Source organism: Ursus maritimus, unplaced genomic scaffold, assembly GCF_017311325.1.
Source record: "Ursus maritimus isolate PB19 unplaced genomic scaffold, ASM1731132v1 scaffold_31, whole genome shotgun sequence".
NCBI classification, from domain to species: domain Eukaryota; kingdom Metazoa; phylum Chordata; class Mammalia; order Carnivora; family Ursidae; genus Ursus; species Ursus maritimus.
In genome coordinates, this window is record NW_024425675.1 from 14,936,545 (window position 1) to 14,964,186 (window position 27,642).

Sequence of the window (27,642 nt, forward strand, 5' to 3'; positions counted from 1 at the left end):
ATTGTGCTGGGAAAAGTGGATAGCCACGTACAAAAAAGGTGAAATCGAACCCCTAAATTACTGTACACAAAAATCAACTCAAATTGGATTAAAGGCTTGACTATAAGGCCTGCAACTACAAAAGTCATAGAAGAAAACACAGAGGGTAAGCTCCTTGAAATGTCTCAGGAATGATGTTTTTGGATTTGACACCAAAAGGAACAAAAATAAGTTGGATTATGTCAGACAAAAAATCTTCTGCACAGCAAAGGAAACCAACAAAATGAAAAGGCAGCTTAGGGATTGGGAAAAAAAAAAAAACAACAACTTGCAGACTACATATCCAGTAACATGTTAATATCCAAAATATACAAGGAACTGATATAACTAAATAGGAAACAAACAAAAAATGGACAAAGGACCTGAATAGCCATTTTTCTCAAGATGATAAACAAATGGCCAACAGGTATATGAAAAAATGCTCAACAACACCAGTCTTGAAGGAAATACAAATCAAAAGCACAATGAGGCATCACCTCACACCTGTTACAATGTCTACTATGAAAAAGAGAAGAGATAACAAATGGTGGAGAGGACGTGGAGAACAAGAAGACCATGTATTCTGTTGGAAATGTTAACTGTCATAGTCACTAGGAAAACAGTATGGAGGTTCCTCAAGAAACTAAAAACAGAACTACAGTACGATCTAGTAGTCGCACTACAGCGTATACACCCAAGGAAACAAAATCACTTCTCAAAGAGATCCCTGTACTTTCTTGTTCATTGCAGCATTATTCGTACTAGCCAAATATGCAAACAACTTCAGTGTCTAGCTACAGATGAGTGGATAAGGAATACTATCCAGCCTTTAAAAAAGTGAGAATGTGCCTCTGTGACCACATAAATGAATGAATCTGGAGGGCATTATGCTAAGTGAGATAAGCCAAACAGAGAAAAGGAAAAACTGCATAGTATCACTTATATGTGGGACCTAAAAACAAAACAAAACACAGCTGAACTCATAGAAATAGAGTTTAGAGTATTGGTTGCCAGCAGCTAGAGGATGAAGAAAATAGGAAGAGGTTGGTAAAAATAAGGTCTGAGGATCTGATATACAACATGGTAACCATAGCTTCTAATACTGTATCTTCTACTCGAAATTTTCTGAGAGTAAAACCAGTGTTCTCACCAGAAAAAAAAGGTAAATAGGTGAAATGATGAATGTGTTAATTAACTTCATGGTGGGGACCCTGTTGCAATGGATACCTATATCAAATTGTCACCCTGTACACTTCCAATATAGAACTGTATTTGTTTCTTTGCGGTAAAAATTTAGATGCCAAAAAAATTTTTTTTAAATTTTTTCTTGGTGCTTTTAATCATAGGCTCTACTTCCTATTTTAAAGTCAGGAGAACTTGATTTTCATAGTGCATTTTAACAATCCACTACCTTATTTTTTAAAAGGTGTGTTCATCTTATGGTATAAATGGCTCATAAGTTTTAGAAATTTAATATCAATATATTATGCCACTTGCCTCTATTTGAAGATAACAAATTATCCTTATTTAGTTTTTTTAATAGTAAGGACTTACCACAAATAGCATCAAATAAATTTATCTGCTTTGAGATGTCATTTATAGCAATTCATGTATTATAATGCCTCACAGGTGTTAATAAACATTTGTTGAATGAACAAATGAATGAATAAATGAGTGACTTTGGACCATACACTTCAATCCACATATTAACAGTTACAGTATAATATTTGTCATCGCAAGCCATTTTCATCAAGGACTTTATAATCCAGTTTACAAAAAAAACTCCAGGTTACAAAAGATTAATATGAATTTGATGATCGATGTTTAAAAGTACACATCCAGTAAAACAGGCTAATCAATACATACCATTATCAAAATATCGGACTGTTGAATTTCTGGATACACTGGGGTCGAAATTTGCCATTAAAGGTGCTATGTACTGCGTGGCTGTTAGCATGCGATGTACAACTTCTCCAGTGTATATGAAACCTGTCATCACAAAAACAGGAACTACATTAAGGAAAAGCCCAGATAACATTTTAATTAAAACACCTCCAACTTAATTGCAGCCACATTTTGAAAATAAAACAGCATAGTAGCTAAAAAAAAGGAACATAATTAATGCCTCAATGTCTGATCAACAATAGTCAGATCTGGATTAAGTTACAAAATCTCATAATTTTGTAGTAGTTTGCAGACTGGTAAGTCAGAAATCTAGAATATGTACAACTTTAATTGTGGGAAAAGTGACTATTTCCTGGAAGAGATCATTAGGCTAAAAAGGCTAATACAGCATAGTAAGTAATTCAAATATTCAACCTGCCATTATTAATCTTGTTATTTTAACACTAGCTGAACATGCAAGTCCTTTTTACAAATGAATGCATTTTCGTGATGTTTAATTGCATTTTCATGAAGTTTAATTGCATTTCTCAAACTGTAATCTCAGTTTGGGACATTTTAGAAACCATACATGGATATCTTTAACACTCAAATGCAGAAAATGTTCTGGACCTTACTTTCAAAATTGAAAGAATGTTAAACACCCATGGAAAAACTTGCACATTTCTCAGTTTTAATATTACTAGCACTCTATTAAGGAGAAAAATATTACATGTTGCATATAAAAGGGTAAAACACTGATAATGCTCCAATGCCTCTCCATTTAGAGAGTTATCAATTGCAGCCTATTCTAGTGGTTGGAGAATGGGAGAGAATTAACTACGAAGAACTTTGTATTGAATTAACTTTCAATAGCCCCTATGTTACAACGTTGCCCACTTCCAATTATCCACACTGGCTTTATTTTGCGGATTATCTACGACAAATTATTAATCCTATACTGACTTCTTGCCTCCAAGGTCTTTAGCTTCCTAAAAGGAGAGTCAGCTCAGGGAATAACTAATTTTAATCTTAATCTAAGAAATGCACAATTAAGAACATACATGTAAATAATCACACCCACATACAATATTATAAAATAAAACCCAATTATTTGTGATAACGCAATTGTACAAATTTTAGGCAATCACAGGTTAACTAGACACCTGGGACTACGTAAATCATTTTTCTATTTTCGTAAGAATTAATGAATAAAACAAGCAAGACAAAAAAAGCCACAAAATTGTGTTAAAGCTTCTGTGGCCTTACTTCAGGGTCTGAATAAAGCTCTCATTGGTGTATTGTGGTCTTTATCATTTCAAATTTTCATGTATAATTTTTAGTAAGTTATTAGAAATTTAAATCTGCAGTTATTTACTTAGAAATTAATTTCTGTCTTTCTAGCAATGTCTTCTTTCCTTTGATTTCATTTTTCATCAAGGGCATAATGGAATTTTAGCTATTCACTTTTTTAAAAAATTTTTATTTATTTATTCGACAGAGATAGAGACAGCTAGTGAGAGAGGGAACACAAGCAGGGGGAGTGGGAGAGGAAGAAGCAGGCTCATAGCGGAGGAGCCCGATGTGGGGCTCGATCCCATAACGCCGGGATCACACCCTGAGCCGAAGGCAGATGCTTAACCGCTGTGCCACCCAGGCGCCCCTTTAGCTATTCACCTTTAAAAATATATTTTTAACTAGTGAAATCTCTACCATGTATTTTAATCATTATTTCTGGTTTCTCAAATGCCAAGTAATATCTTTCAAAATAAATTTCATATGTCTTGAGCAGAATTTTGTACATTTGCAGTTTCATATAGCTCAAGTGCACTAGAAGATATTAAGATAGGGTGATACAGTCATTGTTTTTATTTTATTTCTTTGTAAATTTTCAGAGTCATCAATGTTCAAAGCCAATATCACATCCCTAAAATGATCAAGATGAAGAATAACTATTTCTCAGGACGTATGATTTATTTTTTTCTCCTATCCTCACCAGCATGCCTTTATAATTCGCCATTAAGGTGGATACAAAAATTCTGTAAGGAAAGGATTAAATTGTATTCTGAGAATGTTCTGTAAGGGCCAGTGGCTCTGGATAGTTATTTCTCTATTCTATATTCTCCATTACTAATGGAAGAAACTTCACTTAATTTAAAGAAGAAAGGGGGCAGTAATTCGAGGCAGTATGATAATTGTGAATCAATATAAGATTAATTTTCCAAAGCAAGTCTAAGAAAAGCAGCAACAATTCCCAGGAAAACAGTTGCAAAATGCAGGACCATTAATGATTTCAGATACCCAATTCTTACTAATACTTAAAAAAAAAAAAGATACATATATATATATTTTTATCCCTGAATGTTTCTACATAGATTTGGCAAATAATTATTCTCCATTCTCCATAACCCAGGTTTCAAATCGTGCAAATCCTTAACTGCTGCTTCCTTTCACCAGGAAAAAGTTTTCTGGAACTATAATTGCCCACATTTTGAAGGTGAAGTCTCACATTGTTCCCACAGAAATAATAAAAAATATGCAAGAATCTGTTAATATATAAAAACTATAAATATAATTCTTGATTCTTCTATTATTGTAACATTAAGATAAACGATTATTGCTGTTACTGTGAGTGGTACCGTTGCTACAACTACTATTAACCAGGAACGGCTACCATGATTGCAAACATGTCTGCCCCTACTCTTCATCCGTTACCACCATTACCACTGCCGCCACTAAAAACAATGTGAAAAATCACCCAACGATGCAAAGAACCCCACTTACTCCAGGACATGAGCTGAATTTTGTGAATTCTGAGAACCCTCGCTTGGTTTCCTTAGCCACATTGCAAGCCAATTTCTAGCTCTTGGTGACCAAGGAGTGAAAGGCTTCATGGGGATGGGTTCTACTTACTTCTCATTACGTTTCTAAATTTTGAAAATGTCGCCATCAGCAGCAGCTAATAACTGAGTGAGAGGGAAAACTTACAGGCCTGCTGACGGCAGACAAGTGTGATTAGGTGTTGCTATGCAAATTTCAGAGTCCTTTTGTGGTACAAAACTTTTCCAAAGCTTCAAAGGCACTTAGAGCTGCCGCCATCCCATTTAGACATTTACCTCTTTTCTTTAGCTTTTTGGGGGCATGCTCAGTTCGTAGAGAAAAATACATATTTCATTGTTCTGGTTGGTCACATTTTGGAATAGTTCAAGAAAAAAAAATATATATTTTTTTCAAAACTTGTTTGTAGCCATGTGAAGGGCTAATCATAAAATATCTCCTTTGATCACTACATGTTTCTTATTGAAAAGGAGTTTGAGGAAGAAACAACCTGTTTTCTCTGTGAAAATTCCAACACCTATACTTTAGAGCACAGTTGTGGTCACCTCAAATCCTATGTCAGCCTCCATTCGTTTAATTGACAAATTCTAGAGACAGGTTTACATCTGATATCTCTATTGCAATCCACAAATGAGACTTAAATGGGTAGGTGAATGACATGTGATTGCCGAATTTATTTAATGATACAAGCAAATGACATCCTAGTGGTATGAGTAAGTTACTTGGCATCTTTGTGCCTCAGTCCCCTAATCGTTAAACGGGGGAGTAATCATTGGGCTGTTGTGATGGTTGAATGAATTGATACATGAAAAGCACTTAAAAACAGTGTTTAAGATTAAAATTTGCTGAAAACAAGCAATCAAATTCCCTCTAATTTTTACCTCTTGAAGTCTTTTTCTGTCTAATGTATACTAGTTGATTGGACTTAAACCAGGATGCTTACATGACTTCAAAACTGTGCTTCATACCCAAATGGTAAGGTATGGGTTTCTTTGAATTATTCTAGTTTGGATTAAGGTACATCACTGACTCTAACTACAGGGCAACAAATAATTAAAAGCCTTAATGTCTAAAGTTCTGCATTTAAGATAGCTTCCCTTCCCTTACATTCCGATGAAGTAAGCACCTTGTAAAAATATTAACATCCTATTGGCCGCAAATGGTTGTTTCATTTAACTGGATGTGTCATAGTAATAAAGGCTATAATTGCCTGTGAAACATTCTATGAAACTTTAATGTGTAAAAGGCTACATAAAATATTTTATTTCCTCATCTTTGAGTTGATATTTTTGACCCCAGGGGAAAGGTTGGAGCTAATGTATATGCCTGTAGGGCACTGAACATTGATAGGTAGTTAAATGCTGCCTTTAGAGCACAAATGACTGGTGTATGTCACCATTGTCACCTGTGGGACGTGCCTACTATGATCCCTACACGCTAATCAAATACATCTGAAATTTATGGGCCTTGTTGCACGAGGATTCCTCCTACGAATCCCTCACTACCTTTATATATGATCTGTTCCCTTTCCGCACCCTATTTCACTGGGTGTTGTTTGTGGTTATTGTTTTGTCAAATCGCTCAGTAGTTGTGGCGGACAACTTGCTGGAAGCAAACAAGTGAAGTCTGAGCAGAATTCAACTTACATTCTGCTCAAACGCCATTTTATGAATCATAGCCCATGCTATAAACTACCCCCTTTCAGACAAATACTTGTTGTAGTGAAGTCAGCCTTTTAAACAAAACCATATGCGGCAGCAATTGCTAATTTGAAAATTAAGTTGTGGTGAGTTATCTGGTAACGTAACTGTCTGCCAGCAGCAACTGTTACAATGACAGGTTTCCTGTCACGGGCTCTCTCTGGACAAAATGGCTGCTAGCAGACCTCACGGTTCACTGTGAGGATACTGGTTTGTACACACAACCTAGATGGTTAAAAAATAAAGAAAAAAAGATAAAATAGCATTTCTGAGGTTCACGTGAGCTTACTAACTACTGGCTCCTGGGAAGTAACCTATAATATTGTCACTCACCAAATATTTTCTCTTTACAATTCCAACCAGCTGTTAAGGTAAAATAAACCAGATATATTTTCTATAATAAAAAAATTAGAATATATATGTTAAAATACATCATCTCTCCTAGATTCCTTTATTCCACTGGCTTAAGGCACCACAGAGAATTGCAAATCACAACAAAAACATCCCTTGGAGAAAAAAAAAAAGGCAACAAGTGAGAACTTGGTTATTAGCTGCAAATTACGTTCATGAAATTACCAATGTAGAGATTTATGTTGACCATATAAAGTGCCTCTCTCCATCTCCAGAAGGAAAGAGCAGGAGGCAGAATTATGTAGAAGAGCAGGAAGAGAGACTTTTGAACTGCCTTCTCCATCTTGTTTCTCAAATAAATCAAAGTGACTTATTCTCAGTGCAGGTTAATACCTAGTGGTCATTGTTAACAGCACCCTTTCTCCCCCTCCTCCAGATGCTTCTGATTAGGTAGGATTTTTAGAGATGGGTCCATGCACACTGCAAATGGTGAATGATACCCCCTGCAGTTGTGTAGTGCATGGACTTCGCAGCTTTTCATGAAAGCACTGATTGCCCTTGTTTGGTTGAGAATCAAGTTCATTCTCTCTATTCAGAGAGATCCAGCTGATATTTCAAAAGCCTTACTCCCATGTGGGGGAGAATGGGAGGGTTGGTCTGAATTGTTTATGTTTCCAAACTGGGGATTCAAGGACCCTTCTGTTAAATGTTGACTTGTATGTGACACCAAGTTATAGCTGGGAGTTAGTCCCCAGCACCTGAGTTCTGCTTAATTTGGGGGTATGCTGCTCCATGTTTGCAAAGCCTCTATCTTGAGTCCCATCTAGTCTCTTGGACCCTGCTCTCTGTGGACAGTCTCTAGAAGACAACTACTTGGCTTCCTGACCTATGAATATCAGCCGCCCCAGGAATTTCTGACCATTTACCAAAACCCAAGTAACCCCTTTGGGAAACTACCCAGGATGGCATTAAGTTACCAGCTGGCCTTCTACCCAGGTTCCATCTTGCTCTAGAGAGGGGAGCTCATGCCCTGCTGTGGTTTTCACTTCACCCTCAGGGTGCCCCATTACCACGAAGAATAATAAAAACTGCCCCATCCCTTCCTAAGGACTTAAAAACTATCCTTGAAATCCATTTTTTAAGTGACCAGAAACAGCCCTGGAAGCAAGACGGCCAAATATAAACAAAGGTGATATTCAGATAGGGAACTTTTTTTCCGACACCATCAGATCTTACTGTATTTATTAACTAATCTGGGGTCCTGCATATTTTACTTTAAAAATCAGGTAAATTTAAAGTAAAAATATTACCTAACAGGAGAATACCTCCTTCGAATTCTTGCCCAGAATTGGGATCTATTCAGCCTATAGTTTACAGAACAAATTTTATTCCACATATTTGAAATTATAACTATGCTTTCCTACCTCCATACTTCTAAGGAAGATCTTGTTTCCCATTGCTTAGACATTCCCAGGAGATACAGAGATCTCAGCCCTAAGTTTTACCAGAACCATTCCAAGTCAGGTAATAAAAGGTCTTGAACGTACTAACGATCTCCTCCTTGTCCTTCCCTTTTCAGTGCAAGAGAAATACCATTCATCTAGACAGGAAAGAAGCCCTACAAGGGAGTAGAAGAGCTCTGTTTTCTCAAAGACCACCATCTGCATTGCACCACCAGGTCCAAATCAGGTACTTGCTCCTTCCTTTTCTTCTAGCATAACTAAAGTATTGTTGCCAATTATTGCCTCAGATGGTTTTGGTTTTAATGCCTTAGCATTTAATTTCTAGACCCAATTTAGTGTCATATATATACTGTTTAGTTAGATGAGATATAAATAGTTTATGTGTATATGTGGATATACGTATATATGTAAAATACACACGCAGTGTGTGTGTGTGTGTCTGTGGGCACGTGCATGTGCGTGTGTGTGTGTGTGCATTTCTCTCCATGAGGAGTCAAAGTGGACTGGAGCAGTGTAGGTTTGAGTTCATCTTTTACAAGCTGTATGATCTCATGTCATCACTTACTCTCCCTGAGTTGCAATTTCTTCTGTGAAATTAGGTTAAAATTAATCCCTTCTAAACAACACTGTTGTGCGCAGTGAAGAAAGACTATAGACATGTAGCTGCAATTCTACCACTCAACACATATATTTGGAACATCTGTATTGCCCTGTGACAGTGTTCCAGAATCAGAGTTCTGTGGGGGCTCCCTCTGCAGCTACATGGCTTACTCCCCTCTTGACCTCTTGCAGCCCTGTGGTCAGGTTCCAACTGTGATACTTCCAACCTCCTTGAGACGTGTGCCCTTTTCCAGCCTCCGAAGGGTGATCACAACTACACTTCCTCAGAAGTTTTAGGAGTCTGGTCCCTTGAGAAGATGAATTGTCAGTGAGAGGGACAAAAAACCTTAACAAAAGAGTGTTGGCTCAACTGTATATTCATATTACACTTTGCGCTTTATAGTTTCAATATGCCCTACAATTTGAACATTCAAAACATCAGATGCCCAAAGATAAACGCACTATATTTGAGAAAAAAAAGGGATTTATTTATTTGGTTTTGTGTATGTGTGTGTGTGTGTATATATATATACACACACACACACATATATTATATTATTACATAATGTATATATTACATATACATTATATATTTATGTTTTTATATATTTTATAATTATATATTATATTATATTATTATATTACATTATGTAATATTATACATATAATATAATGAGAACTAGTGGAACTCATCACTACAGTTTAGCATTTTACTTCTTGGTTGCTAAGAACTAAGGTGAGATATTGAAAGGAATTGGTTTTCAACATGGCCAAGGAAAACAAACAAGTATTCTCTGAATTTGCAAAATGAAACTCCTGTTGTGGAGAAGCAGAGTCTTTGCATCCTTAGGTTATTCTTATATTATTCTCTCTTGAGAGAGAGAGAGCAAGCGAGAGGGGAGGGAGACTCTTAGAATATGTAGATTTATAAATCAACACAAAATGAATATTGAATATCTTAAAATCTGAAGCATAAAATCCTTAATCCCAGTTAATAATTCAGTTAGCTTACTTCCTCTGAAAGCATTTCAGACATGTTTTTACTCATTTTTCTGACCCAGATGCATCCAATCTATCAATATCTTGGTTAATACCACCTAGATTGAGCTTTCAAAAATGCATTTTTTTTCAAAAGTATGATGTATTATTCCATAGTTATGCAGTCTATTTTAGGAAACACTGTAGTTACTGAGAGCAGTGGGAGACTGAAAGCAGCCCTCAGACCTTCTTTCTATATTCATGCCTTATGGTTCTTTTGCCACTCTCGCCTTCACACTAAATGAGTAAACAAGCAAACAAAAAAATTAACTGTATTTAGGGTCATCTCTTCCTAGTGTTGACTCAGGGGAGAGTTCATTAGAATATATATTCTTCCAACACAGTTATTATACAGAATTACTTGCTTTCATTCGGTATATGGGCATTGAGGCCAAAAAGAATAGAATGTGGTTAGTACTACCATTTATCTCACAAATTAGATCCTAATTCAAGTGTAAGAGATTCTACTTCCTATAACTGTACTGTGAAAAAGTTTGACTGAATATATTTATTTTGATTAAAGCATGAACAAAGTGTTTTCCTTGACCTTGGGAGTCTTTGTAAGGGCTATTTACATTTAAAAATTATTAAATACATATTCAAATACTCATATACATTCAAATATGGATATTTTGTGATGTTCAACTAATTTCTACTTGTTTACATATATGACCATGTATATTAATGGTTTTAAAGATAAATGTTAAAAGATGAAATTCATAACATATGCATAGAATATATGCTTATACATATATGAATAAGTAATAAGCACCCATGTATCAGTTTATTTACCATCTAGACTAAAAGATATAGAATAAAGCACAAATATGACCTTTAAAATGTACTGCTAACCACTTTCACATTTTTTTTATCATTTCCTTCCTTTTCTTTATAGTTTTTACACTATATGTTTACATCCCTAAAGATTAGGGATGTTTTGTGTGTTTAGACTTTACAATAACTGACTTATATTGTAAGTATTTTTCTGAAAGTTTTTATTTTTGCTTAATCTACATTCATGAGGGAATCATTCCTGTCATACATGTAGCTGTGGTTCATTCATTTTTCACTGCTGTATCATATTCCACCATACAAAATAACCACAATTAATTTATCCAATCAACTTTTGAGGACATTTGTACTGCCCCAATTTTTTACCATTACAAATCATGTTACCATGAAAAAATTCTACATGTGCCCCGGTTCACATATAGAAGATTTTCTATTGGATAAACCTGAGAAGCTGTATGGCTAGATCATAGGGCATGCACAGGTGGAAGTTCACAAGATAATGCTGAACTGTTTTTGGAAGTTACACGAATGGACACATCTACCATTACTATACACATATATATATTGCTTCCTATCCCCATCAAAATTTGTTCTTTCACTTCCACCTAATATTATTTTTGAAGGGTATAAAACATGAGTCAATTGTTTTTTTCTCTACAGGGATAGTCCATTATCATCTTTTAGAAATTTCATCATCTCTTTACTGACCTGCAATATCAACTTAATAGTAAATCTAGTTTTCATAAATCTAGTGATGTATTCCTTGGGTCTCTATTCCAATCTACTGGTCTGTTTGTTTATCTCTGTGCAGTTACCACAATGTTTTATTATTATGTGTTCATCAGACATGGTGAATCAACTATTTGTATTTTCCTTTAAGAATATGTGACTATCAAAAAAAATGTGACTATTCTTGGTCTTTCATTCTTCCATATACATACTTCTGGATTAGTTTATCAAGATACACACACACACACACACACACACAGTAAAATAACCATGTAGGATTTTGACTGAAATTGCAATGAAATTTTAAGTAAGTTTAGGAGGAATTCACTCCTTTTGATTTTGAGTCTCCCCACCATTAAACATGGTATATATATTTATTTACGCATTCTAGATATTTTACACTATTTTTATTAATTTTTTAAAAAATGTCCTGCATATCATTTTAGATTTATTCTGATTTACTTAGTCTTTTTTGAAGGTATCATTATTGAAAACTTTACTTTCAGTCATATTTTCTAACAGTTTGTGGTGGCGTTCAGAAACACAACTGCCTTTGCATATTGATTTTATATGCAGCAATCTTACTCAACTCCAGAGTGAATTCTAATAATTCTCCTGTGCATTTTGGGGGGCTTTCGTTTACTGACAATCATATAATTAGAAAATAATGAGAATGTTTTTCTCTCTCCAATCATTATATATTTTTTTCTTTTTCACTATCTACATATTGCCTGTTGTTTTAATGCAGAAACAATAAGCTTATTTTAAGATAAATATCTAAATGATAAATTGAAATCTGTAGAACATGGAAGAACTATAATTCAGAATCTAACTAGAATAGCTATCACAAAGATATTTTATAAGACTGAAAAAAATACTTTGTAAAACATTTAAATGAAATGTCACTGTTGAAGAAAAACAATTCTGGTTATTTCTCTTTTCTATTTCTTCTTATTTCTAGAGAATTCTCTCTAGAAATAGATAAATTTCTCTTAAGCCATTAATCTGCAGGTATCTGAACACCTTACGTCTCTTGCTACTTCATTAGAGATGCCATTTTTCCATTGCTTTCGCAACACTTTTACTTCAATTAAACCTTCACATCTGATTATCCAAACCAGGTAAAGCAGTAGGAAATGTTATTCACAAAAGTGGCTCATTTGTTTCTCAATTTACAGTGGCTTTGAACAGAAGAACATTTGCTGGGAACAGGCAGACATGGGTATGGAGCAAACAAAAGGCACAAAACAGAACTACAACTCTGGGACAACCCCAGAGAAGAAAGGAATAATGCAACACCCCTCTTAGGTTAAGTGGTACGAACAGTAGAAAAAGACCTTCCAAGTGCAGGTGCAACATTCTATTGCCTCCCAGGGAAAATTAAAGGGATTCTTAGATTTTTTTTTCCCCAACACCTTCACATTTATATCTGACAAAAACGCTCAGGGGGCAAAACTATCCTGTCTTGGGTTGAAAAGAGGTGCTTCTCAAAGAGGACTGTGGGAAAGCACGGAAGGTATATTGTAATTGATAACCTGATTTTCTAATATATTAGCCTTTGTGGAAGAGCAGCGAGAGCCAGAATCTCAAACGCACTTTTGTGTAACTGCTTCAGACTAATCCGAACTGAAGGGATAAAGTCTTTTTTTAATTTCACTTGATGTCTGCTAAGGCAGAGAATGAAAAGGTTCACCATACTGGGTGGAATTCTTCCCCTGGCTACTCATTTACAGTTCCCGTTCAGTGTGTGAGTGGAGGAGTCAAGGTGGCTGCAGGTAGAATTTGGCCTCAATGACATAACCCAGTCCTAACAGTGCACTTCACGGATGTGTCCAAAGGTCAGTGAAACCAGGGCAAGTCTGTGTTCCATCAGACACCAGCACTACAGTAATACCTCTTTAAATTTTCTAACATAAAAATTAATAACATTTTAACTTTCCCACAAATTGGGGATACAGAAGGCATGGGGAGACATAAAATTTATTGGGATTCATGGTTCAGGTTTCAACCATTCCTTTTTCATACACTGCCATTGTCAGAGACGCTAGGCAGGTACTTAATGACAATTAACTATTTAAACCTTCTCTCATGAAAAATCTGGTGAGGTATTATACCCTACAGTGTGAATGGGATATAATCTTTACCATGGTATCCCCTCTCGGGAGTATTTTTACGTTATTAAGAAAGATGACCTTCCTTAACTTAAAAAAATTGGTTCTCTCCTATGGTCACTCACAGGGGGCTGCAATCACCCCCATGAGTGTCCACTCACTGCTGACCTTAAGTAGAAGGTGAGCACACATCCCCCACTAACCGCATACCAGCCTGTGAAGGGTGGGGGCTAACCTCCTGGGAACATGGGTCACCACAGCCCCTCAGGTGGCTGTTACCATCCTCTGTCCACTCCGCTGTGGCCATTTGGCTCCTGACCAATGGCTTTAGAAAAAAATCCCAATTTCATTAGATAGAGACGCTTTTTCTTTGAGGAAAAAGTGCTAACAATTTGGCATTGTGGATTGGTTTTCTCTCCTTGTTAGATAAGCCTTTAAGGACAGGTGGGTCAGTTCACTCATCTTTGTACGTCCTGCTCAGCGTGTTGGGAGAGCGCCTGCCGTACAAGTCATAGATTAGGTTTCAAGAATGAGAATGGTCCAAACGCCACAGCTCCATATATAAAGCCCTCCCTGGTCTGGCCACCACCCAGCTCTTCACCTTCATCTCCCACGTCTCCTCCACATCCACCCTGCGCTTCAGCCCCTCACGGCTCCCCGCGGGCATCGTGCGTTTTATGCACTTTCACATGCTGCATTTTTCTGCCTGAAATACGCTTTCCTCCTTTTGTGCTCTGAAAAATCCTATTCATTCTTCAAGCTTCAATTTAAACATCTCCTCTTGTGTGAAGCCTTCTTTGATCCTCTCCGACCCCAGAAGATCTGATGACACCCTCTGGTCTTTCATCCCTACGCCCACCCCAACTTCTTCTACAGGTCTTACCACAGCCGGTGTAAAGTTGTTTATTTTCACAGCCACCCCCCTCCACCCGGTCTGCTTCCCTCTCTTCTCTCATCTGTTACAAACCCGAGAGGACACAGACCGGAATATTTTCGTGTTTGTGTCTCAACACAGAGTCTGACCGTCACTCATGGACTCATGTCCAATTTGCTAGCAATTATCAAGCGCTGAGTATGTTTGAGGGATTCCACGAGGCACTGGGGCTAGAGGAGGGAGAGGGCCTTCCCTGGCCTCCCGGAGAGTGGTGTGTGATGAGGCTGGAGACCAGCAGCCAGGGGACAGCAACAGACTGTGGGAGGCCATGCCAGCCAGGGCCTAGGTTTGGGGACTTAAGGTAATGGAAGCACACCAAAGGGTTGAGCAGAGGCTTCACAGGACCAGACTGCACTGAAAGAACATTCTGATAAACACTAGATTCAGGAGAGTGTTTCCAGAGAATTCAAGTGGAGAACCCACGGAGAAAGTTACATAGTAAAATTCACCCATGTCTGTTTGACCTCCCACCTTTAAACTGGCTGTAGGGTACACAGTGTTTTCTATATTATCTATCATCTATCTATCTATCTATCTATCTATCTATCTATCTATCTATCATCTATCTATCATTTTGGTATAGCTGCAATATTTCAAAAAAATGCAAAGTTCATTCAGGCAGAGCATAGACAAGCAGGAAGGAGGACATACTTAAAATAGGGTGAAGAATTCACTGCCTCTTTCAATAATTTGTGGAAAGATGGGATGGGCTTACACTAGGAGTGAGGTGGCCAGAAGCAGACAATCGGAGGGTTTTTCAAAAGTAAATTCCTGCCTAGATGTTTCACTGGATACAAGGGAGAGTGCTGAAAAGGGAGTCAAGTGGAAGATGATGGCTCCGGTTACTAAGATGGGGACACGGGTGGAGGAAAAGCTAAATCTAGGCGTCCCAGCTGGTTTCAGAAGACAAGTGTGCAAGCGATCAGGTGCCATTTCTGTTGCTCCTACAGCGGGAAGTATCACAACAAAAATCCGCCATACCCCCAATTCCCGTCACGGACATTCCCCCGTTGAGTTGGTTGTTTTTGCATTAAACCCTGTGCACTGAAGCGGGAACCTTGGGGATCAGGCATAATCCGATTCCTTTGACAGATTCGCACCATTTCAAGGCTTGCAAACGGGAGGGATTACCTGCTAATTTAACCGTGAAACTGGATTTGTATCTCTGCCCCAGATAAGGTGAGGCTGCATGGACACACAGAGATAAACTACTCTTCAGGGAACTACAAAAATCACTACTGGGGCCATTTATTTCCATTTAGACTTGTCATCTGGGGTCCAAAGAAAACCTGAAGGAGAGCCCAGTATATATGACAAATGCATTATTTTCCTGCTGACACTGTTTTGTCGGCGACATTAGTATTTTACAAGTACTACATAAAGAGACACAGCAAATGCATTCCATGATAAAGATTTTCTTTCCAACCTCACGCAGACCTCTCTGGAATAATCTAAGGCAGCATAAGTATTGACAGAATGTTAAATAAATACAAGACAATGAAATCAGTATACTTAAAAATCTATAAAACAGAACTCTATAAATGTTACACTCTGACCGAAGTCTTGTTCTGAGAGCTCCCAACCTAATACAGATGTACAAATAGGGGAGCCTAAAAAAGTAAAAAGGTCACTAAAGTTCCCCACCAGATATTCTCCCACCAAATGGGGGGCGGGGAGGGTCATGGAGAGAAAAACGTGGAGTTGAAACACAGGGGAGAATTTCTTTTTCAGGAAAAGAGTAATAAAAATTATTCATGGAACACTACATCAAAAACTAAGGATGTACTGTGTGGTGACTAACATAGCATAATAAAAAAATTATTATTAAAAAAATTATTCAATGAGTGGAGGAGCTATTTAAAATCTAAAGCCCGGATGGAAGAATGGCGAACACTAAAAGAGAATTTGAACTTTTTTTATTTTTATAAGTGAACCATTTAAGTTTATATCTCCATACTGTTCAATAACTGAAAGACTTAGAGACTATCAAATACAATTCAAGTGATGATTAGAATGTTGTGAGAGAGTGTTAGAAAACATATAAAGGTGTAGGTTAGGATCTGTGAACTTTCTAGATCTCAAATTCTTCTCACATTATTTGCCCTCTGGGAAAATTAACTTTGTTAGGAGAAAGGGTGACCATGAGATTGGCACTCTGGGATCTCATGGAAAGTTTACAAAAACATTTGGCCCTTCATTCTTTTTTTTAAAATTTGTGGTAAGAACATCTAACATGAGATCTACCCTCTTAAATTTTTAAGTGCACAATACAGTATTATTAGCTGTAGGCACAACGTTGTGCAGGAGATCCCTAGACCTTAACCATCTAGTGTAACTGAAACTTTGTATCCATTGGACAGCAACCCTCCTAGTTACCCCTCACCCAGCTCCTGGCAACCACCATTCTACTCTCTGCCTCCATGAGTTTGACTCTTTTGGGTACCGCATATAAGTGGAACCATGCAGTATGCGTCCTTCATGACTGGCTTATTTGACGTAGCATAGAGTCTTCAAGGTTCATCCATGTTGTTGCCTACGGTAGGGTTTCCTTCTTTTGTAGGCTAATAGTCCATTATATGTATAGATCACTTTTTCTTTATCTACTCATCTGTTGACAAACATTTAGGTTGTTTCTAATCTTGGCTGCTGTGAATAATTCTGCGACGAACACGGGGCTGCAAATATCTCTTTGAGATTCTAATTTCAATTTCTTCGGATATATACTTAGAAATGAGATTGCTGGACCATATGGTACTTCTACTTTTAGTTTTTTGAGGAAACTCCATACTGTTTTCCATAGTGGCTGCACATTTCACATTCTCCCCAACAGTGTGCAAGGATTCCAATTTTACTACATTCTCCCCAACACTTGTTATCTTTTTATTTTTTTTATAAGAGGCATCCTAACAAGTGTGAGGTGATAGGTCATTGTGGTTTTAATTTGCATTTTTCTAATGATTAGTGCTGTTGAGCATCTTTTCATGTACCTGTTGGCCATGTCTTCTCTGGAGAAATGTCTATTGAAGACCTTTGCCCGTTTTTTAAATTGAGTTATTTGTTATTTTGCTATTGATTTGCAGGAATTCCTTATATATTTTGGATATTAACTCCTTATCAGATATGTAGCTTGCAAGTATTTTCTCCCATTCTGTAGGTTGTCTTTTGGTATTGCTGATGGTTTCAATGACTGCACAGAAGCTCTTCAGTTTGACGTACAGTTGACCCTTGGGCAACGAGGGGGTGAGGGGCGCTTACCCCCCATGCAGTTGAGAATCCATGTATAAAACTTTTGACTCCCCAAAAGCTTAACTACTAATAGCCTACTGTTGCCTGGAGGCCTTACTGATAACATAAATAATTAACACATATTTTGTATGTTATGTGTATACTATATTCTTATAATAAAATTAGCTATTGAAAAGATATCATTAAGAATATCATAAAAGAGGGGCGCCTGGGTGTCTCAGTAGGTTAAGCATCTGCCTTCAGCTGCGGTCATGATCCCAGGGTCCTGGAATTGAGCCCGGCGTCTGGCTCCCTGCTCAGCAGGGAGCCTGCTTCTCCCTCTCCCCAGCCTGCCATTCTATCTACTTGTTCTGACTCTCTCTGTCAAATAAGTAAATAAAAATAAAATCTTAAAAAAAAAAAGATATCATAAGAGGAAATACATTTACGGTACCATACTGTAAAGAATCTGTGTATAAGTAGCCCCATGCAGTTCAAACCCGTGTTGTTCAAGGGTCAACTACAGTCCTATTTGTTTATTTTGCTTTGTGCCTTTGTTTTTGGTGTTAATCCATGAAATCATTGTCAAGCTCAAAGTCATGAAGTTTTCCCCTATGTTTTCTTCTAGGAGTTTTACAGTTTCCGATCTTATGTTGAAGTCTTAAATCCACTTTGAATTGCTTTATGTGTTTGGTGTAAGACAAAGGTCCGATTTCATTTTTTCCTCATGTGGCTATCCACTTTTTCCAACACCACTTGTTGAAAAGACTATCCTTTCCTCATGTGTATTCTCGGTACCCTAGTTGAACATCAACTGACTGTATATACGTGGATTTATTTCTGGCTTTCTATTCTGTTCCATCGGTTTACAGTCTATCTTTATGCCAGAACCATACTGCTTTAATCACCATAGCTTTGTAATATAGTTTGAAATCAGGAAGTATGATACCTCTATCTTTGCTTCTCTTTCTCAAGATCGTTTTGACAATTCAGAATCCTTTTGGTTCCATATGAATTTTAATATATTTTTCTATTTCTGTAAAAGATGCAGTTGGCATTTTGGTAGAGATTGCATTAAATTTTTGGATTGTTTTGAGCAGCACGGACATTTTATCTTATTTGTTTATTTTTTCAATTGATAATTTTTGTTAAAAAATATTTTATTTATTTATTCATGAGAGACAGAGACAGAGAGAGGCAGAGGGAGAAGCAGGCTCCCTGCCGAGCAAGGAGCCCAATGTGGGAATCGATTCCAAGACCCTGGGATCATGACCTGAGCTGAAGGCAGATGCTTAACTGACTGAGCCACTCAGGCACCCTCAATTGATACTTTTATTATTTATTTAGTAAGTCATCAACTTTGTCTCCTTACCTATCTACAACTGGAATTTCATTTTATATCCATGCTGAGTAATGAAACAATGACAAAGCTAATAAGAGTAAGCTACTTCAAAAAGAGAAGCTAACGCAGCTCATTTTCTTTTAACAGGCAAAATATAAAAACATGCACTATAGAACGCACAATGGTTTGACACTAAGAAATTCAAATGGGATCTTGAAAATGGAGGCAAATCCAGGGCTCAGCAAAGAAGACCTGAGATACTGTGCAACTGTTTAAGGGTTCCTGGAGCTGCATTTCTTGGCCACTAGCTGAATCTTGACATGGGGGAAGATTTTAGCTAATGCTGAGTGGAGATGCGACAAGTGTTGAGTTGAGTTAGGGGCAGTGCACAGGAACCAAAAGGCTGGAACGTACTAAATGCTGTTGAAAGCATCCACCCAGGAAGGACTTTACCTTCCAGGAGCTCTAAACTGGCAGCACTCCCAGTGTTCACACAGTTGACTTTACCCTTTGTGCTCGATTTGGCACAGGAAGTGGCAGTGTCTCCACCACCAGCGGTGGTGATGCAGCCCCTGGCAGTGGCTTTCACCATCTCATCCATGGGGGCTTTGGTTCCTCGGACAAAAGTTTCCCATTCATATATGCCCAGAGGTCCATTCCACACAATCTGCTTAGCCCGAGCAACTGCCTCAGCATACTTCCTGCTGCTCTCAGAACACAGTCCAAGCCCATCCAGCCAGTAGGGATGCCAGAAGCCCCAGTGGCTTGGCCAGTCTTGGCATTCTCATCAAACATGTCAGCAGTGACAATGTCGACAGGCAAGGTCATTTTCACACCATTCTGCTCAGCTTTGGACAACAGGTCTTTGACGATCTTGGCTTCCTTTTCGTCAAACACAGAAGTGCCAATCTTCACGTTGCTGAGCACCTTAAGGAAGGTAAAAGCCATTCCACCACCAATAATCACCTTATTGACTTTGTCCAGCATATTATTCATCAGCTTGGGCCACTAAGGTGGACATTTTAAAAACATTGTCTTCCAATCCATGAAAACACATGATGTCTTTCCATTTATTTGTATCTTCTTTAACTCCTTTCATCAGTGTTTTGTAGCTTTTAGTATGCAAGTCTTTCACCTCATTGGTTAAATTTATTCCTAAGTTTTTTTTTTTTTTTTTCTTTTCAATGCTATTATATATGGTTTTCCCCTCTGGTTTTCTTTCCAGATGATTTGTTATTAGTGTATAGAAACACTGCTAGTATTTGTATGTTGACTTTATATTCTGCAACATTACTCAATTCATTTATTAGTTCTAGTAGGTTTTTGTGTGTGTGACATCCTTTAGGTTTTCAACACATAAAATTATGTCATTTGCAAACAGAGATAATTTTACTCCTGTCTTTCCAATTTGTAAACGCATTTCTTAATGTGTTTCTTAGGAAATATGTATTAGGAAACATTTCCTAGGAAACGTGTATCACATTAATTGATTTTCATATATTGAACCATCCTTCCATCTCAGGGATAAATCCCATTTGATAATGGTTTATGATTCTTTTAATGTGTTGTTGAATTTGGTTATTTGGTTTGCTAGTATTATGTTGAGGATTTTTGCATCTATGTTAATCAGGAATACTGGTGTGTACTTTTTTTTTTCTAATAATGTCTTTCTTTGGCTTTGATATCATGATAATGCTGGCCTTATAGGATAAGTTTGGAAGTATTCCTCCTCTTTGGTAGAATTCATCCATGAAGATATATGGTCTTTTTCTACGCTTGGGGTTTTTTGATTACTGATTTAAAAATAATCTATAAATCAAACATAATTTAATTACTAATGATAGATATGTTCAGATTTTCCATTTCTTCATGCTTTTGTCTTGGCAGGGTTTATGTTTCTAGGAATTTATCCATTTCATCTAGGTTATCCAATTTGTTGGCATATAATTGTTCACAGTATTTTCTTATGATCCCTTTTATTTCTGTGACATAAGTTTTAATGTCTCCTCTTTCATTTCTGATTTTATTTTTTGAATCATTTCTCTTTTTTCTTACTTAATCTAAGGGTTTCTCATTTTTTCTGATTTTTTTCAAAAACAACTCTTAGTTATGTTGATCTCTATTGTTTTTACTTATTTTATTTTTGCTGTAATTTTTATTATTTCCTTCCTTCTTCTAACTTTGAACTCAGCTTGTGATTTTTCTAGTTCCTTGAGATGTAAAGTTAGTTTATTTGAGATCTTCCTTTCTAACGTACATGCTTATAATTATAAACTTCCATCTTATTTATGCTTTTTCTACATTCCATATCTTTTGGTATGCTGTGTTTTTGTTTTCATTTGTCTCAAGATATTGTATAATTTCCCTTTGATTTCTTGTTTGACTCATTAATTGTTTGAGAGTGTTTTTTTTTTTAAATTTCCAAATATTTGTGAATTTTCCAGTTTTCTTTCGTGCTATTAATTTCTAGTTTCTTCTTATTGTGGTTGGGATATGTTTGATATGATTTCAATCTTTTAAAATATATTAAGACTCTTTTTGTGGCCTAATATATGATCTGTCCTGGAGAATGTTCCATGTGCACGTAAGAAGATTGTTTGTTCGGCTGCCGTTGAGTGGGATATTCTGTGTATGTCTGTTAGGTTCATTTGGTCTGTAGTGTTATTTAAGTATACTATTTCTTTATTGATTTTCTGTCTGGATGTTGTTTCCATTATTGAATGTGGATTATTGAAGCCTCTACTATTATTGTATTGCTGTCTATTTCTCCCTTCAGTTTGTCCATGTTTGCTTTACATATTCAGGAGCTCCGATATTGGGTGCACATACATTTGTACTGGTTATATCTTCCTAATGTATTGACTCTTTTTTTTTTTTTTAAGATTTATTTATTTGAGAGAGAGAGAGAGAGAGACTGGGAGGGAAGGACAGAGGGAGAGAATCAGAGAATCTTTTGAAGATTTTATTTTTTTAAATTTTTATTTATTTGCCAGAGAGAGAGAGAGAGCACAAACCAGGGAGAAGGCAGAGGGAGAAGCAGGCTCCTCACTGAGCAGGGAGCCTGCTGTGGGGCTCAATCCCAGGACACTGGGATCATGTCTTGAGCTGAAGGCAGACACTTAACCAACTGAGCCACCCAGGCAACCTTGTATTGACTCTTTCTATCATTTTTTAATGTCCTTTGTCTCTTGTGACAGTTTTTGACTTATAGTGTATTTTGTCTGATATAAATATCACTGCCCCTGTTGTTCCCTTTTGGTTACCAGTTATATGGAATATATTTTTCCATTCCTTTACTCTATATGTGTCCTTAAATCTAAAGCAAGGGTCTTGTAGATAGCAGGTAGTTGGATTTTTTTTAATCCATTCACCCACTCTAAGACTTTTGATTGGGGAGTTTAGCCTATTTACATTTAAAGTTAATTATGGATAGAGAAGGACTTACTATTGGTATTTTGTTAGTTATTTCCAGTCTGTCTTGTAGCTCTTTTGTCCATCTTTTCTTGTCTTGCTAACCACTTTGTATTTCATTGATTTTGTAATGATGTGTTTTGTTTCCTTTCTCTTTTCTTTTGTGTATCTTCTGTTTTATTTTTGTGCTTACCACGGGGTTTTCATAAAACATCTTAGAGTTTTAACAGTCTGTTTAAAGCTAATAACACCAATATTTAGTCATTCTTAACCAATTTTAAAGACGAAGTAAATATGTCTTTCTTGCAATGACTATAGCCTGATTCTTTACAATGTTTATTAACAAAACAAACATTTCACTTTGACATTTTTGGTTTAGCTTTTGAACTAAACTAAACCAGATGTTAGTTTATAAATGTGTGTATTTTGCTTGGAGAACATCTATAGTCCAAGTGAAATATATTTTCTTTGAATCTCAAGACAATTGTTTCCAAAAATCTAACAATGAATAAAGAAATTTACTTATCTTTCAAATTACAAAACATCCTAACATTAGCTGCTGGTGTAGGTAAAAGAATACAATTTTTAATTTTTTAAAGTTATAGGATGATACATTTCTTCTTAAATTGTCATGTAGAATTTACCATCAAGGTTAAAATGAATAAACTTAGGTGAGAGTAATAGAACATGACAGAAAGAATCTTAAGGCATTTGATTACTTATTCCACTGTGAGTAACTGAGGTTTACGAGTCTGTCACCTCCACTAAAATGAACATCCTCTGCAGCAGGGAATGCACTTGTCATTGTAACCCCTCTGCCTCCTGCTCTGTGTAGCATGTAACAGGTTCTCTGTAAATTTTGGCGGATTTCTACTGCGTAACAAAGCAGGAGGGATGTAGGAGTGCCAACAACATTGACTCCATCTCTGGTCCTCCATGCTGTTCGTGCCCACACAGTGACCTCCCCTTCGGGGCTATGTGTTCCAGGCCCTGTGGAGGTTAATGTATGTCCTGACCAGCAGGTGGGAAGGCTTGTTCTGCTCTTCCCTAAAGTGGTGCACAAAAGTAACTAGGTACAGAAGGCCCCACTTTAGATAACCAGTAGAGCTCCTCTGATGTGCAGATGGTGCCACTTTAGATAATGACCATGTGACCTCACCACCATGCCCCTCGCTTTATAAAAACTGGGGATCGAGATCCAGATTAGGTGGAGAATAACCATGCCTGGATCGTCCAACAACCTGACTCCCTTTATCCCACCCCCTCCCCCACCAGGCCCATTGGTAAACCCTCAGTAAAACTGTGTAAATGGTATGGAGTGGAGTGCTTCATTTTGGTTTTGAAGTGCCCTCTCAGACTGGAGGATACATTATGGATTCTCCTCCACTTTCTAACAAAGGAGAGTAATAAAAACACATTTTAGTTTAGTTTTGGTAGAATTACACTCCCTGGTGAGGGAGTGACAGCATACAGGTGCCCAGTGAGGAGCCACGGGTGACTAGAACAACCAGGTACGAGGTGATACGGAGCCAGCTGTTGGTAGTGAGAACGGAAAGAAAGAGATGGGTCAAACAGAGTCCCTGGGGAAAAAAATGAGCATAGCTAATCAAAAAGGAGAAAAAAAAACCCAACCAAACAAAGGTAACTAAAAAATGTAGATTCTGCAAAACTGGAAGAAAAATGTAAAGACTGATGCAAAAGGAAGCAAGATTTAGGAAGAAAGACAATGATGATTCAATCTGGAAATTCCCAGGGGTCAGCCGCCTGGAGGAGCAGTGTGAAGTCCAGACCAGAGGCTGGGCGTTCCAGTGGGTGTTATGCAGAGGCCGGGAACAGGGATGCTGGGGCCAGCCCTCACGGTGGATGAGCGTGAGCATGGGAAGGAGCACAGGAGGCCAGAGAAGGGGGAAGTAAACCAGGCAAGATGTCACAGAAACCCAAAGCAGTGATGATTTCAAAAAAGGAGGGGTTTATAGCATGAATGCCACTGCTGAGCTAAAGAAACAGAAAGAATTTCTGATCAGGCTATCCCCTGGTATTGCTTATGATAAAGATCACAAGAAAGAGAGCTGATTTACAGTGCAAGGTGATAGTTAAACAGCTCTAAGTGGCATGGTCTGTCATTCTGGGGCCGTCCTTGACCCAGCATTAATTTTTCTGTCCAGTTTTCTCCCCAGGGTAGGCAAGAACAGGTCTTCTGCCCTGCATTGTTTTTCACTTCCTTTCTGGAAGTTCTCACCCCTGTTTCCCAGTCCTGGGCAGCCCTTCTTCTGCATAAACTAGACCTGTCAAAATCGCACCTTCTCCAGCTTTATGTTAAACACTTCTTTCAAAGCAATCTCCATCCCTGGCAGGCAGATGTCTCACATTCCTTTGAACTTTCAAGTCTGTTTTCAACTTTCCCACATCACTGAGAATATTTTTGGTGTATATATATATATATATACATACACACACACACACACACCCCAAAACACTATATACATAGTGTTTTTTGGTTCCTTTGCTAGACATATTAATTTCTCTTTGAAGAGAGAAAGGATCCGACTCAGCATTCACTACATCTCTGTGACTGCTTTGCATAGTTCATTCATCCCTCCCCCCACTTAGCAATCTGAGGGCTGACTCAGGTCAGATGCTGCTTTGGGGACCAGATACAGCAGTGAAAAGATGGAGACGCTCCTGCCCTCCAGGAGCTTATTTTCAGTGCTTTAGAATTACACTGACTAGTTAAGGATCTTCCCAGGTCTAAAGATTTATTACTCTAGGATCATTTCCTAATTATAGTAGTATTAAGAAATGTATTTAAATATTCTCCATTGAGATGATCTTATAATTATTTTCCAACTGAAAGAAAATATCAGAAAGACTCATTTCAAGTAGAAAATTACTGATGACAATCATCATTCAGAAACTTGTAGACAAGGAGATGTCTTCTCAAAAAAAATAATCAAACTGATCTGTTTAAAGCTAAGCTTACAAACATTGGGGCAGAATATCCTAGAAGAAAAAAGACTCTGGTATAATGAGCTTTTAATGTTTTTAGTGTATCACTGGAAATATAATTTAATCTATCAGCCTAAGAGAGAAGCTGCTTTTTCACTCAAGGAGTAACAACGTCCAATAGGCTCAAGTTGCCAATTTGTATGGAAACATTTAAAACCACTACATGACAGCAACCCCATTAAAGGCAGCAGTGTGGTACCTTATAAAAATAATGTATTATAAAAAATGATGACATACTGTCATTGACACAATGTCCCAAACTCAAGAGCTATTACTAAATCCACCCTGGAAATAGGAGACTGACACACACCAGAATATTAAGATTAACTAGTATTAGCAGAAATTTGGGAGACTGTGATATTCTAGTTCATAAAGACCAAGAAATGCAAATATTGTAACATCCCTGAGGGTATGGGTTAGCATTTCAAGTCATCATGGATAGGAGTCCTCCTCTTCTTCTTCTTCTTCTTTTTTTTTTTTTAAACTAGGCAATTTATTGTCCCAGGATTAGGAAAGGTTCAAATTTTTCTTCCTTTCCTTCAGAAAATGATCAAGATATCTGTTGATCTCAGTTCTGATCTGATCTTTTCATCCTTTATATATAAACAAACACAAGAAATCCTCAATACACAGAACTTCTTCATGATTGCATTACAAAATCTTTAAAAACCTTCAGCATTGTTTTTACCCCTCAGCATTTTTTTATCCACCTGTGATCTGAACTTTTCGTCTATCACAAATTTGATATCCAATGAATATTTATAAAAACAAAACAACAAAACACAACACACACGCACATGCACACACACACACACACACACACACATACACACACTATGTTCTGGAGAGCTACTGTACAACATAGGGCTTATAGTTAAAAATACCATATTGTTTACAGAGAAAAAAACTGGTGGTTGCCAGAGGGGAGGTGGGGGTAGGGAGCGGGCGAAATAGGCGAAGGGCATTTTTAAAAGGTACAAACTTTAAGTTATAAAATAAATAACTCACAGAGATGAAAAACGCAGCATAGGGAATAAAATTAATATTGTAATAATGTTGGATGGTAGCAGATGGTGCCTGCATTTATCACGGTGCACACTGAGTAATGCACAGAAGTGTCGAGTCACTATGCTGTACACCTGAAATAAATGGGACGCTGCATGTCAACTATATTTCAATAATACATATTTTTTAAAAGACAAATAACTACTAAGGATGTAATGTAAAATATGATTGTAGTTTTATACTGGTCTATGGTATATTTGAAAGGTGTGCAGAGAGTCAATCCTAAGAGTTCTCATCACAAGGAAAAACTCTTTTTCTTTTTCTTTCACTTTGTTTTTTTTTAATCTGTGTGAGATGATGGATGTTAACTGGACTCATTGTGGTAGTCAGTTCACAATATATGCCAATTATATCTCAATAAAACGGGTAAAAAATACTGCCCTGCACACTTAAAAATTTGCTGATAGGGTAAATCTTCTGTTAAGTGTTCTTACCAAAAAAGAAAGAAAGAAAAAAACAATGAATGAATGAATGAATGAATGGCAACTTTAGACGATGGATATGTTTATGACTTTGATTGTGGTAAAGGTTTCATGGATGAGTATTTATTTCCCAAATCATCAGGTTGTATTCATTAAATATCTACAGCTTTAGGATGAGTCACATACTTGGAAAGCTCTAAAGGAAAAAAAAGATTAGAAGACTCGGAATGAATGATAATTTGGAAAGATATCAAATGACAACTTGTTAATGAGGTTTCCTTCAACTGTAATATTGATACTAGCCTAAACCCACCCTTTTCAAACACTGATGCACTAGTATGAATGCTTTCTTACCATTACATGATTTTACTTGAACTATCATGCACAGATTTTCTTAACTGCCACTACCATCTCTCTCCTCTATCTCACATAATATGTATGAAGTACGTACAGTGCACGGGGCACTGGGGAGAGAATGGGATACACACAGGACCTACTATTATACCTGTACTCCGTGTCTTGATTGTTTTTCCTAAGACCCTATGTTAGTTCATTCCACAATAACTTTTCCTAAAAACTAGAGGATGTCTTAGAGTTTTTAATCTGATGTAAATTCCCAAGAAGAAAATTTGTCATGTGGTAATCCCTAAACTTATTTGAGTAGGGATCCAATTTTTTTAAATTTCTGACTGTCTCTAAGCCCTACAGAATACAAT

General features: G+C 37.1%; 1 protein-coding gene across 1 annotated transcript in view; it reads right to left on the reverse strand.

The window, feature by feature from the left end:
* The window catches only part of PLXDC2 (plexin domain containing 2), a 435,546-nt gene that overhangs the window by 128,801 nt on the left and 279,103 nt on the right, over nucleotides 1-27,642 (reverse strand). The window contains exon 6 of the mRNA XM_040645359.1: nucleotides 1,885-2,007. Coding sequence (XP_040501293.1) covers nucleotides 1,885-2,007 — 123 coding nt within the window. The remainder of the gene's footprint in view (nucleotides 1-1,884; nucleotides 2,008-27,642) is intronic.